At 33.4% G+C, this 15,176-nt stretch overlaps 1 protein-coding gene and 1 long non-coding RNA gene across 2 annotated transcripts in view; both read right to left on the bottom strand.

The window, feature by feature from the left end:
• The window catches only part of LOC145686161 (uncharacterized), a 44,017-nt gene extending 41,855 nt beyond the window's left edge, over positions 1 to 2,162 (bottom strand). The window contains exon 1 of the long non-coding RNA XR_014131536.1: positions 1,813 to 2,162. This is a non-coding gene — a long non-coding RNA (uncharacterized LOC145686161). The remainder of the gene's footprint in view (positions 1 to 1,812) is intronic.
• Positions 2,163 to 3,048: 886 nt separating this feature from the next.
• The window catches only part of LOC145686158 (medium-chain acyl-CoA ligase ACSF2, mitochondrial-like), a 331,245-nt gene continuing 319,117 nt past the window's right edge, over positions 3,049 to 15,176 (bottom strand). The window contains exons 10-13 of the mRNA XM_081759156.1: positions 14,609 to 14,757; positions 10,801 to 10,942; positions 8,193 to 8,303; positions 3,049 to 3,731 (exon numbers count right to left, since the gene is read on the bottom strand). Coding sequence (XP_081615282.1) covers positions 3,612 to 3,731; positions 8,193 to 8,303; positions 10,801 to 10,942; positions 14,609 to 14,757 — 522 coding nt within the window. The 3' untranslated portion in view covers positions 3,049 to 3,611. The remainder of the gene's footprint in view (positions 3,732 to 8,192; positions 8,304 to 10,800; positions 10,943 to 14,608; positions 14,758 to 15,176) is intronic.

Raw genomic sequence — 15,176 nt, 5'->3', positions numbered from 1 at the left:
GGGACAGAAAAGGTGTGATTTTGGTGGACTTCCTGGAAAGAGGCACTACAATAAACGCTCAAAGGTATTGCCAAACTCTGCAAAACCTCAGAAGAGCAATTCAAAACAAGCGCAGAGGAATGTTGAGCTCTAAGATCTTGTTGATTCACGACAACGCCCGGCCCCATACGGCAAATGTCACGCGTGAAGTTCTTGAATCTTTTCAGTGGGAGTTGTTTCCTCATCCGCCGTACAGTCCCGACCTGGCACCGAGCGACTTCCACCTATTCCCAGCAATGAAGAAGTGGCTGGCTATGCAGCGTTTTGATGACGACGAACAGCTGCAAGAAGAGGTAACGAAGTGGTTGAAGTCGCAGGCGGCCGAATTTTTCGACGAAGGAATTTCCAAGCTCGTACATCGCTACGATAAATGCCTTAATTTGAATGGTGACTATGTCGAAAAGTAGTATTTGTGTGTGGCTTCCATCTGTATATAATAAAATTTGTTTCCTATACTTTGTTGATTTTTTATTCCAAAACGTAATCTACTTTCTGGATAGCCCTCGTATTATCACACAATACTAAAAGCACTAAAAAGTACACTATATAAACTTATTCATTCAATACTTCATCGCACGGGGAAGGGGAAAATAGAAACACGAAACAGCAGAAACAGTAGTTTGTAAAACCGCTTAGATGGGTGCCATCTTGGAATGAACTGACTTGATAGTGTTGGAAAATTGAAAGTACAGCATGCTTCAAGTTGAAGTAAAATTAATGGAACAGGTTGATAGGTAAGAGTATAAGAGAGTAACTACAGAGCGATCGGAAAGTCCTCGAACCCGAATTTTAAGAAATTCTACAAGTGAAACAGTGGCTCTCAGTAAACCTCTGGATTGGTGCTAACATATTATAGCAGATGTTGAAAGTATCCACCCTTTTGTAGGATGCACAATGGGACACGATGGCACATATTTCGTTCCACACAACACAGAGTAGGCTCACCAATTTGTGCTACGCACTGGGTGATGTCTTTCAGTGAATCCAAATCTCTAGGGTTATTTTGATTGACATTTCCTTTTAAATAACCCCCACAAAAGAAGTCTGGTACACCGACATTACTTCATAAACGTCATTCACCAAAACTGTCGGCCTCCCACTTCGAGGCTAATTCTCCACACTGCTGAGTTTACGAAATCTGTTGATTAATCCATAAATAGTTGATTTACTCGAAGTCAAATTTGAACTTCTTTTGAAAATTGCTAAATACAGTACATTTTTCACAAATCTACATTTTAAGAAGATCGGATAGGTTTTCCATCGATCCGTCTTAAGAAATAAATACATAGAATTAAAATAAATTAATAAATAATAATACGTAGTAATAATCACGCTCAAATTGCACATGAAAACAACTATATACTCATTTGAAATGTCATTATCATTACTATGTACTATGCTATACCCATTACACTGAAGATATAATTTAGTGGGAAAAAAAAAACAATATTTTTGAACGTAACAGTGAACACAATAACTGCAGTTGTAGTGTGATACTAACTTATAGTATGCAAGTACCATCACTGCAAAGTATTTTCCATGAAAAATACTAAACTGGCATATAATGTAATTGGCCGACACATTATTTTAATTACATGGAATGTTAATAATTCTTTATAGGAATGGCGAGTGACAAGATAAAATATTTCAAAAGGAACCATCCTCATGTTCCATGATAGATTACTTTCGTTTTATTACTCATGAAATATAAAATTGTATCAAGAAGTTTTTTCGGACTAGCTCTGTTAACAATGAAGTACATTTCGTACTTACGTTTGAACATCTGCTTTGAAATACCACCAATTCATTTGTCTCAGCGTTCCCACCACTGCTAGAATGAGGCCTTGAAGTTGTTTTGCGTAAAAAAGTCCAGAAACCTGTGTGATTCGCATAGGATCTCGCCAGTGTTATGAAAACGGCGATCTTTCAGCAGCATTTTTTATCTTCGGACAAAGAAAAACAAGTCGGCAAAAACTAATCTTAGAGTAAGGCAGATGCGGAAGCGATAATATGTGGTTGACGCTAAACTCACAAATGAGGAATACTCGGTGAGAGGGTGCAATGTCATTGTGAAGAATCCAACTCTTCGCGCGACACAGATTCAGTCACTTTCCTTGGATATCTCCCTGGAACGCTACAGAATGTTAAAGTAAAAATGCGTATTGACGGGGAACTAATTCGTGATGAATAATGCCTCTAATGTCTAAAAACAAGATTACCATGATCTTCGTTGACCTGCATGTCATTCTTGCCTATCACAGAGATACTGGACTTCCCCACTGTTTTGTCTCAGGGTCATACTCATAGTTCGAAAGTTCACTGATGTTTTTGGATGTGATGATCCTATCTATCTTTTGATACAGCCTTGTACAGGCAGCGACAAAAGTTCTTTCCGTTTTATGAAATTATTTTCACAAATAACTTCAGAACATATGGACAATTTGAGTACAGTTTTCAGTAAATTAAAAAGAAAGTAATTTTCTGTACGTTCCAGTCATACCACCGTTATTCCCAAAATAAATTTTACTAAACGGAAAGCAATTTTATCACTGACTGTACATGCGTAATCCTAAACACGCAAACTGTGTACATAAATGATGATTTTCGAAAAACCTCAGTAGAGAGAGTGAGGATTTAGGTAAAATATTTCCATTATTTCCTTACAATATAGTATTATAACCTGAGGAGTTATTCGCATATTAAACTTTTGGTAAAGTAAAATGGAAACTCCTCTGTTTCATTAAAAAAAAAAAAAAAAAAAAAAAAAACTTTTAATGCTATTTCAGTATGCTTCCCCATTATGGGAGGAGTCATAAAAGTAGATGTAAAATATGATAGTGCGAATCGTATTGATTCTATTGTTATCAATTCAACTCTGCTAGAGGGCATTCCATAATTTCACTAGTGAAATTAATAATCACCAGAAAACCCTCTATTACCTTACTATCAGATCTAAATGTGAATTGAGCTCTAGGAAATGTGAATTAACTACTACAACACAAATGCTTTTATGATAATCTTTTTTATTGCAAATTTTCAATAGAATATAAAAATTTAACAATTATACAGAGTGGTGCATTTAAAATTTGCCACCTGCTGTATCTTCGAAACGACTTTATGGCGGTGGCAACGGACTTTATGGACGCGAAATGTGAACTCCCGTCATTTTAGATGGGGTCAACATAGAGACTTGAAACGTTCGGCAAAACATTTCTCTTGTCGAGATCTTTTCAACGATATATCACTCGACCCCCATTGCCATTTAAAATTTTCAAGTTGATCCCACGTACCCCTATATGGGGATGCCGGGATGGACCTTTTATAGCTCAAAATTCAAGTACAATGATTACTAAAAATAATGATGGACTTGTTTTTGCGTTTTCTCATATTCGCAGTCGTTTCGAAGATTCAGGGGGGTGGCAAATTTTAAATGCACCACCCTGTATGTTAAAAAAAATATATATGTCTAAAATTATAACACAAGACAAACAGAATACATTATTCAAATATATGATATTGGTAAGTATAATACTGATATAATGTTCAGATTTTGTAATTTAAGACCTATATAGTCACAGTTCGAGACGCTGTATCATTACTTCTCTCATTCGAAATTTCTGGATCTTTCCAGAAAGGGTTTTTGGAAATTCATCCGTGAAGTGGACATACCGAGGTATCTTATAATGTGCAATCTGAAAAAAAAAAGTTTAAAAATGAATATCCAGATCTTTTAAAGCTATATACGTTTATCTTTAAATAGAACTACAAGAAATATATCCATCTTTTCTTTATTAGTAGTGCAGTGCATGGAACAAAGTCTCTAGCATGCTATACGGCCTATCTGACGTTTGTCCCGTTGATTTTTCATTTTCCTTTCTTTCAAGCATTATATAATTCCATACTCTATTTTTACTGTCCTTTCCTCAGAGTTTAATCGTTAGAGACTGATTCTGTCAACACGAGGTAACTATGGGATTTTCAAAACGTTTCCTGACCTTTAACCCCTCTGTTCCTTTCCTACTTTTAAACCCTGACGAAGGGCACTGGAAAAACTACTCGAAATACCGAGTAAGTATCAAGAAATCAATGGAATAAGCAGTAGATATAAACCATATACCGTAATATTTGGTTATATTGTTTGAGTTTGGAACGTATTTCTCGTAAGTCTATGTATCTGAAGTTGCTACATACAGTATGGAACTAAATGGATTTTTAAAATTCGAATACTATATGAAATCACCTTTCCTACTATCAACTTAATTCTTGTTCTACCGCTATATTTATTAAGTTCTCTGCAGGATAGATAAAGGATAGATAGATAGAGGATAGGGGAGAACTTTATAATAATAAATATTGCAAAAATACCTTGTTAAGGTACAAAGTAGAGCAATTTATACATGGGATTCGGTTTCCTCACAACCTTTAATTATATCTAAGTTTTTGTTATAAAACAATATAACATAGAATTACTAAGTTTAATACAAAATCCACCAAGTAGTTAGGGTAAACAGGTGTCCCAAGGCTCAGGCAGCCAAGGGAAGGTTTTTTAAACAAAGGTTTAGGCAAGTTGAGCGGAGGTGTGCTAGGATTTTTAGTGCTCCAGGCAAGCAAAGAAAAGCTGGAGTTGCGCAAACCTCTAGGCAAGCTGAGCTGGGGGAAAACCACAAAGCTTCACTCAAGCTTGGTAGTTGCGGTTTGAAGTCGCTCAAAGCTCTACGTAAGCTAGGAGAGGGGTTAAGTTTCTACAATGCTCCATTCAAGCAGAGTGGACAAAAGGCCTCAGAGCTCTTGGCAAGCTAGAATGCTTAGATTAGGATCTTTTAGAGCTCCAGATAAGCTGAGAGAGGGGAGTTAACCAGCTGAAACTGACGTTGATTGAGGAGATGCATGGAGTTTTATATATATATTTAGCAGCGGTGGTGCGGTTTTTCTATCACATGACCAAATGGTGACAATTTCTGTCGTCTGCTTCATGTGGTAATTTTTAGTGGAAGAGCATGTGATCTATATAAATAAAAGCACGTGTTGATGTTTACAAATATAACCACGTGCAGGATATTACAATACAGAGCAGCCATTTCTAACTGGGTGATTCATGATACAGGAGCGAACTTTTGGAATCTGAGAAACACAAAAAGAAAGAGGCGGGGAAGTGATGACTTAGAGGAGTAAGTGTTGCCAGTGTTTGTCAAGTCATTGGATTCATGAGTAGTATGCCTTTAAAGCCAGTGACTATGCTATCGATGCTCTGATTTATCTGTCATCACTGTTTTTTTTATCAATGTCAGATTACCTACAGCTTCCTTCCATCTCCATGCGGTTTACTAGAGGTAGCAACAAGTTGTGACGTTGCAGAGCATTCAATTACAAATCACTGGTGCAGAGGATATTGTTGATAAAAATTGAATCGTTAGGATGCGTTACTTATTGAGACAAATAAGTCTAGATTATTTGACATCTATTTTGCGTTATAAAGTAAGTTAAACCTCGGTCATGAGCATTCGAGGAAGGCAAAAGTCCTCAGATAGTGATTGTTTCAGTAAGTTCCCCAGAGAAATAGAACTACAATTCTTCCTGGAATTCAGAAATCGCTTCCCCACAAGATTTCCGCTTTGTTCCCCCCCTTTTTTTTTCGAGGATTCTTTACGTTTTATAAATCATTTCGTATTCTTCTCGTGTTAATTTTACCTTCCATCAGTTAGTTTGAAATCATCATTGTTCTTAGGCAATCTAGTAGGAAAAAAGTATATATGGACAATCTGCACTTTTCGATTTGGCTACACAATATAATTTTTGTTTACTTTTAATTTTGACGCAAACAATATCCAATGTTTGTCTTTCCAATAATTTTTAGTTAATAAGAATGTGTTTAGTTATTAGAGAACATGCATTATACAGATTGAGAATTTCTGAAGATTATTAAAGAAAAGAAGACGAAAGAATAACGATTTCAGGAAGAAATATAATAATGACAAACAAATAGTCACAACATATTTACTTCACAAAAACAATATTTTTGAGACAAGCACAAACAACTTTAGAAAATCCACACAGCGACAGAGAAGTCATTATAACAAAGCAAACTAAAACAAACTACTGGTAGTCATTGTTATAAGAGATAGGAAACAAAAGAAAGAATTCTATTGATACTCCAAATATCTTGATTCCCCGTGGCTATAAGGTTAGCGCACACGCTTTCGGCTTAAGAGATCCAGATTCGATTCCCGGTGGGAGCTCACGTAGTTCCAATTGCATGTTAAGATGTAGGGCCACGTCTATTATAACCTCGGTACTGAAAGGGACGCTAAACTCCAGATCAAGCAACGTAACACCTTATTCAAAGATTAAATACACCAAGCTATTAAACAACTTTGGAAGAAATATGGAAACTTAAAAATACATCTATTCCTGGATCTCACAGACGTGTCCCGGGAACCGTTCAACATATGATACTGTGATCTCCATACATTTACTATCAGAAATTTAAAATATTGTGTAAACATCTGTATTATCCAATAGTTTATGAGTACAATCAAATACAGGATGTGTCAGAAGTCTAAGACCATAGGCCAACTCTGTTAGGAGTAGAGATACGAAACAAATGAAAAAAGGTGGTTTCAATCTAAAATGGTGAAATTTGTCCAATCGCACCAGCCGTTTGGGTTCCACACTGGTAAGACGCCCTATTCTAAATGGAAAAGCAACGCTGTCACTTCAGAAGACTGTTCCCTTGGACCCTCAGCATACCAACAATATAGTATTGTTAGAAAACGGATTCGAGATGTTCTAGTTTCCCTCACGTAACAATGTGCACCTTTTGCGTATCTTTATTCTTTTTGAACAGCCTACTGAACGAAAAGGTTGCTGCTTTAATTTAACACATTACCTTACCAGTGATGTGCTGCCAAAGGCCTAGTAAAATTGGAAAAATTCCATAATCTTAAATAATAATAATAATAATAATAATAATAATAATAATAATAATACAAAACTATTTACAATAACTTTCCTCTCTCTCGAATTTTTCATATCTTTACTCAATAACAGTGTTATTCTATGGCCTCGGACTTCCGACATACTCGGTATAGTTACTGGCAAAAGTTAGTAAAATAAATCATTATTTATACATTAATGTACGAATTTTATCATACTAATTTATATAAAAGAGTAAATATTGTTACCTGTATGGTGCGCAGAGTATTATTCTCTGTAGTGCTGTCCAAACCGCTACTCATGTTTTCCCCTTGTATTCGGGAAAAAGAGCAACTTCAGCATTCAAACTCAAAGTTAAGTAGTAGAAATCTATTTTTACATTTTTCATTTTTTTTTTTTTTTTTTATCGAAATGAAGTAGATTTGTATGTTTATCGCCTTCTGAGAATTGACAAACTATACACAACACTTATGATGAGCAAATGTGCGCACTATATTACAAAAGGATGCGTATGACTACGTAATTTTGACTTTGAATGCTGAAGTTGTCCTTTTTTTCTGAATACAAGAGGGAAAACATGAATAAGTAAGGGTTCAAGATATAATCCAGAGAATAAGTCTGCATAAACAAGCAAACAATGAGGTTTGGGAAATATAGCAGCAAAATATAATTTTCTCTAACGCACCACACATGTTTTTTGTCTATAAAACTAGTATTATCATTATTATTAATATCACAATAATAATACTGAATTGAAATAATTAATACTGTACTAATCCTATCCCTTCATTTTATATTCTTGTGGGATGAATAATAAGTACTGTAATAAAAATGAAATGCAATAGTTACATGAAGTACATTTTACGTAGCATTATATGCAGAATAGAAATCAACACATGTAGACATTCAATTCAGTTTTATATCAGCATGTACTTAGAAGATTTTTTCAGATTCCAATTGTAGGTTAGAAATCCAAGAAACAATTGTGATTATTAAAAAGTATGTTTTAACAATTCAAAATTTCGTTAACAGTTTCTTCTCCAATGCAAGCTCTAAGTTATTGCAGTTTATATACGTGAACTGATTACACTTTTCTACTATCTCATCTATTGGATTTCTATATTTAGTCTACTTTCAATATTTTAACACAGATAAAAACTATGGGCAGAACACTTGTAAAATTTTGTCGTAAATAAGGAGTTTGACGGAATTTATCTTACTTTTCCTTTACAAAACTGTTTCACATCATCTTCTGTTAAGCGTTCGCCCTCTCTTATTCTCAGCCAACAACATACTTCCTCGCCCATTCTGGAATCAGGTACTCCAAATATCTTTTTAAAAAAGAAGGAAAAAACATACACTTAATTACTTAATTGATTGATACTCTAATATACTGATTAAGTATTGATTGATACTTAATTAACATACAATAGATTAATAAATTGGAGCTAGGAATTTTAGGAGCTGCATCTTAATTTTTTTCCCTGATAAAATGCCCAAATTTGCGTATCTTGCAAAGAAAACATTAAGTAAGCACTCCTATCCTAAATGTATTTTGGTTGGACCTTTTTGAACTTTTTTCCAATGGGTCATTCCATGTCAAATCAAGACACTGGAGCACTGTGCTTCAATGTCTCAGATTCTCTTCAATTTTTTTTCATATATAAATACCAATGAAATTATGCTAAATTAATTTTTTCCGATTTTTTGGATGGGAAATGGGACGGGAAAATTTTTTTGAAAAATGTGAATTTTTCTTCAATTTCACCTTTTGGCACTCATCATCATGGAACTAAAATTACAATAACTTCCTTATTTTTGAAGTTATTGGGCTCATCCAGGTGTCAAATGAAAGCTTAATTTTTACTCTTTCAGTAGATCTTAAGTAACCTTGCAAAACTTAAAACTTTATATTTCCGTACACGTAAAGTATAAAAAAAAATTACAAAAATAGCAAAAGCACCCTTTTTATTTTTTAGCCATATCATGTATGTGCGAAGATGATTCTATTAAAAAAGTTTCAAAAGCTTCATAGTTGTAACTTACGAGCAACGACACAATCTGTAACAAAACTTAAAACTGTATATTTCCGTACATAAAAAATAATAATTACAAAAATACAAAAAACATCCTCTTTTTTTAACCATACCATGTACGTGTTAAGATAAGTGTACAAAAAAAGTTTCAAAAGTTTCATACTTGTAACTTTTGAGCAATGGCATAATTTGTGAAAACCCTAAAATTTGCTTTTTATGCCCATTAATGTTTGACAGTGTAACCTTTTGCAAGGTTACTTAAGATCTACTGAAAGAGCAAAAATTAAGCTTTCGTTTCACACCTGGATGAGTCTAATAACTTCAAAAATAAGGAAGTTATTGTAATTTTAGTTTCATGATGCTGAGTGCCGGAATGTGAAATTGAAGCAAAATTCACATTTTTCAAAAATTTCTCCCCGGTCTATTTCTCAACCAAAAAATCGGAAAAAATTAATTTAGCATAATTTTATTGGTATTAATGTATTAAAAAAATTTTGAAGAGAATCTGAGACGTTGAAGCACGGACATGTTTTAAACTTAGGTGATTTGAAATGGAATACCCCAATGCAAGCACCTTTTGCAGTTTTTAATTTTTTGACTCATTTGCTCCATTTTATTCCTATAATAATTATACAAGGGACACTAAAGTATGGGCATCACATTACTTGCGCTTGATTACAGTCCTGAGTAATTAACTTGTATTGAATTATGTTGTATTTATTTTCATTCTTTTTCACACACATCACTCACGTAGTGAACGTATGAATTGGAGACGTCTAAAACATTTAATTCTTGCATACGACATTTAATACTAATTGAATGCCTGGAGCATGAATATTCATTTGCATGGAGCAGAAATGTCGAATAGTGACTTTTTGATATGAATTCAGCATTTGAGGAACAGGTTCTTTCTTGATCTTAAAGTAGCATATTTATAACTGCTAGTTGTAATAGAGGAATAAGTATGAGTATTGAATTCGCGTAGTTTGGAAGTCTACTGTAGTTTCACACTGTGACACGAAACTCATGTTATTTATTAAAGTGAAATTTTTAATACATTTTCAATTTAAATGATTTAAAAAATAAATAAATAAAATGCAATAGATAAATGAAGTGTATTTTACGTAGCATTATATGCAGAATAGAATTCAACATACGTAAACATTTAATTCAGTTATATATCAGCATGTAATTAGAATTCTCTTTCAGATTCCAATTGAATCAGTGAGTGGAAAAAGGAGAACGTTCCCCAACACGTTACTTTTGAAAATCGAAAAGTAAAACTGCTTACCGGAAATACCATTGCTTATATAAAATGTTTGTATGGGAGATTTGTAGCGTATGTTAAGACTTTTCATTTCCCAAAATTCCAAAAAACGTAATGGGACTGGATATTTAGTTGTAGAGAAGTTGTTATCGTGGAATGTTATCCCTTATTTTTGGAATGATGTTCTTTTTCCACTCACCGATTCAATTGTTGGTTAGAAATCCAAGAAACAACTATGATTATTAAAAAGTATGTTTTAACAATTCAAAATTTCGTTAATAGTTTCTTCATAAATTTTCCCATTATCAAACCTTAGGAATACAGTATACACAAATGTCTTTCTAAAATAATACAAGAGAACATGATACACGGAGCACGATATCTTACACTATTTGTAACAATATTCATGTTTATATTAATTTAGTTTAAACCAATTCTAAGTTATAGCGAAAGACCTTAAACAATTCTATGATAATTTACAGTACTGTTGATTTCACTAATAATAATAATCATAAAACATTTTACCTGTGCCTCAAGGATTGATGGATGTGTCTGTAGGAAATCTTCGATTTCCTTGGGAAATATATTTTCTCCTCCTCTTATGATCATATCTTTTATTCTACCCACTATTTGGCCGTAACCATCTTCGCGGAGAATCAATTCGTCTCTGTTAAAAATAAAAATAATAAATAATAATAATAATAAATAATAATAATAATACATAAATAAATAAATAAATAATAGAAGAGTGCTGCGTTAGCGAATATGTAAGATAATACACTATTATACTATACTAGTTGTTCCAATAAGCCTTCGGCTCATCTACAAATCGTCGCATGAGAACCAGAGGGACGTAACTCCAAAAATGCTGTTTATGTTTTCTTCATGTTTGAACATAATTTTAAAAGCCTCACTTGGCCTAAATTGGACGTAACACCATCTGTTTTCCTTGTCGATAATCTGTTGTAATGTAGCTCAATTACCATCTTATTAAAAACACATCTTTCTAAGTAAATAATATTTTTGTCCTCTCGCCCGTAAACCTACTAAAATGGAGTTACGTTCCTCTGCTTCTCATGCGACGAAATTGCCTGAACAATAACGACTCTCTTAGCGTTAGATAGAGGGCTAACTACAATGATTTGGAGCGTGAAAGACATATTGAAATATCTTGCTTTTGTAACAAGAATTGTGTTTATTTATTTAGTCGATTTTCTTTTGTACAATGTATTTTGAAATAAGTTCATTCTTTAAACTTTATTTTAAAAGATAATTATAGTTTTTAACACACATGTCTATAACTACCAAATTTTGCATTTTCTCGATAAATTTCTGATATATCATGATATTATTTTGACAACTTATTTGATAATTTATATATTTCAAGTTACAGTTCTATGTGGTCGTTGTTCTTTTATTAATAACTTCGCATTAACACATTCACAGTTCTACGTATTATGCTACTTTGGAACGAATATATAAATTTGACTTCTTTCTTTTTCTTTTTTTTTTAAAACAGTGGTTTATTTTCTTCCTACGACCAAGGATGTTATAAAATAGAGGATCTGCCTATATGTATCTTCATCCTATTAAATTAATGGAGCCAAAAAACAACCGAGCATCGGCAAGTTTGATTGGCTACTCTCGTTTTTGCCATCGTCTGATTGGTTACTTTCGTTTCCGCCATGATTGTTGGCTCAAAACATTGCGATCTTATTGGGCGGAGTGGGCAGAGTAGGGGATGGCAAAACTGTGACGTAAGGCTTCAAGATTTTGTTGTAAGGGCAGATCCTCTATTTTAAGATCCTTGCCTACGACAAAGAAAATTGTACTGAAATGGGTTTATTTGATCTAAAGGTATTTGATAGAACAAGAATTTTAGAAACGATCAAAAAAAAAAAAAAAAAAAAAAAAAAAAAAAAAAAAAGGTTGCGATCTTGGCCAAGAATTTTAGGAATGATAAAAAAAAATGCATCAAAAGATTGCGATCGAGGCCAAGAATTAGTTTTTGAATCAGGGGCCACAAAATTTTCGAACGGCTCCTAAATCGAGTTTTCGTATTTTGTACGGAATAAGCACATCATACTGAGTTAAGTGATAGTTTTTGGCTATACTATATGTAGTTCTTCAGATATAAGGCGTACACGAAAATTTTTGATTGAAATATATTGGATCTTTCAATAATGAAAAAATAAGGTTTAATTTAACGCCCCATGATTATGATCTGTAAACTTAAAAAAGGGGCAATAAAACAAATCAATGATTACGAAATAATCAATAGAACTAAAAGAGTGAAAGAGATTGGGAGAAGCTCAGGAAAATTCACAGATACTATTGTTTTCTATCCAAACACTCATAACTTGAAACGAACTAAGAACCATTCGCATCACAGGTGACTGTTTTATAATTGAGTCACCATTCCTTATTTGACAAAAAGAACATGATATGATTGGCAATTCTTTGTTGTTCAAGAATTCTATTTTAAATTTCACCTTATTTACATTATATATATATATATATATATATATATATATATACAGAGTGTTAATGAACTACTATACCGACAAACTTTAAGACGTGATTCCTCACATCAAAATAAGAGAAAAAGTTCATATGGACCTATGGCGAAAAGTGCATAGCTTCAGACCTAGGGCTGTCCAAAATCGCGAAAAAGCCAAATTTCAAGAGGCCTTATTTAAAATTCGAGAGACTATGGATGGTGGTTCTTATCAGCGTAAAGGAAGTCACGTATACGCAATCCAAAGATGCATATTTCATTAATGTTCAATGGGTGTATGGATTATTCCCTGCAGGGTGAAATTCTGACATGCCATGAACCGAATTTGGAGATACGCTCTGACTTTAAGATTGGTTCAAAGTAGGCAAACGATAAGCCTTGTAGCAGTGAACGCGGGATCCTTTGACGCGATGTCGGAAGTGTTAAGGATCGTCAACAGCACGGTCTCTTGTACGAGGGAAAACGCAATGCTGCGATGTTTTCTTTCATGCTTATAAGTGAAGAAAAGGTGAAATATACCGAGACGAAATACATATCATCACACGTTATTCCGAGCATAAAGAAACACGAAGCTGCCGGTTCCTAACACTTTCGCCTTCCCTCCGAAGCATTGGATGCCCATTGTTGTCAAGGTTTACCTCCTGCTACTTTGGACCCTTCTTGAAATCAGGGTATATCTGAAAACTCTATTGAAAACATATCTGAGAATTACACCCTGTAGGGAATAACCTTCACACTTATTGACAATTGATGAAATATGCACTTTTGGATTGTGTATGCCTGGTTTCCTTTACGCTGATAAGGACCACCATCCACAGTCTCTCGAATTCGAAATAGAGCCTCTTAAAATTTGGCTTTTTCGCGATTTTGGACAGTCCTAGGTCTGAAACTATGCACTTTTCGCCATAAGTCCATATGAACTTTTTCTCTTATTTTGATGTGAGGAATCACCTCTTGAAGTTTGTCGGTATAGTTCAATAACACCCTGTATATATATATATATATATATATATATATATATATATATATATATATATATATATATATATATATATATATACAGGGTGTTAATGAACTATACCGACAAACTTCAAGAGGTAATATATATAAATTTCTGTAATGCTATTCACAGATCTGAATAATCATAAATCTTGTAAAATCAACACTGTGACAATCTTCGAATTCTTTTGAATTTTTTTCTTTTTTTTTTTTCTTTAGGTGTAATGATGTCACTTTTCATACCAAGGCTAAGTAAATCCTAGTTCTACCGTTGACCGTGGAAACCACAACAGTCGAACCTGAATCTTCAATACCAAAGGCTATATGTTAACAATTTAGCAATGAGAAGTGCTAATTTTTCTTATTTCCTATATCATCGATATCGATTTCACACTGCATAACAATTTGGTGTAAAATATTATGTGTGTGTATCTGTAATTTTTATTGTGCTAGGTTCTGAAGTTGGAAGGTAATTATTTGACTTAGTGGTCGAAGTGAGATAGTATGTGCAATATGCCATATCAACTGTAAGCCAAAGATTATTGTTACTGAAGAGCAATATACTGACACTGAAAGAAATATATAGATATTAATATAAAAGTGAGCGATTAAAGAAACAAAATGTTGTAATGACTAATATATCTTGGAAAAATCATTGAAAACTTTTTTAAACTTCGAACTTTTTGTGAATATTTTATTGAATCAAATAGTGTTGTTATATACTGTACATATTTTTAAGATTTTTGAGCTCAGTGGAGGAACTTTTACATTAAGGGTTTCAACGACCGAAATAAAAAATGTCAACTACTGCCTTACCCTGTTTTCAGCCATCGATCTGGACTGAATATTTCCTCCGTTTTCTCCTTGTCATTCCAATAGCCTAGCATGTTGCAGTAGCCACGAACCCATAGCTCACCTCGCTCACTCAGAGGAACCATTCGACCTTCAGAATCCACTATTTTTGCCTTAAAGAGAAATAACTTTTGTACTCTGGCTCTAAAATGCAATAAATACATGTACATATACACTTTTTCATAAATACATATATGTTGCTACGAAATGCAACAATATGTAACACATATTCTCTTTCTTTTTATGTCCTATTGTGGTGACTAAATTTAATATGGATGGTATTAGAAAATGTTATGCTATAGAAGTCTTCGTTCTAATAATCAATTTATAAGAGTTTACTATTGTTTTGTTATCCTGAGGATTTTTTTTGGTTATTTATGATTTATTGTTAGAATCACCTAAACAATAAAAAAAAAAAAAAAATTGAAATATGTTTCCAAGAATTTTTTACCGTATATACTCGACCATAAGACGATCCCGCTATTTTGAAGATATTTCTTGAGAATTTTCTTGTTGTTAACAAATTCTGAAT

The sequence above is a fragment of the Thermobia domestica genome, chromosome 5, assembly GCF_964235325.1.
Source record: "Thermobia domestica chromosome 5, izTheDome1.hap1.1, whole genome shotgun sequence".
In the NCBI taxonomy this organism is placed as follows: Eukaryota; Metazoa; Arthropoda; class Insecta; order Zygentoma; family Lepismatidae; genus Thermobia; species Thermobia domestica.
This window is presented reverse-complemented; position numbering and strand designations above follow the sequence as displayed.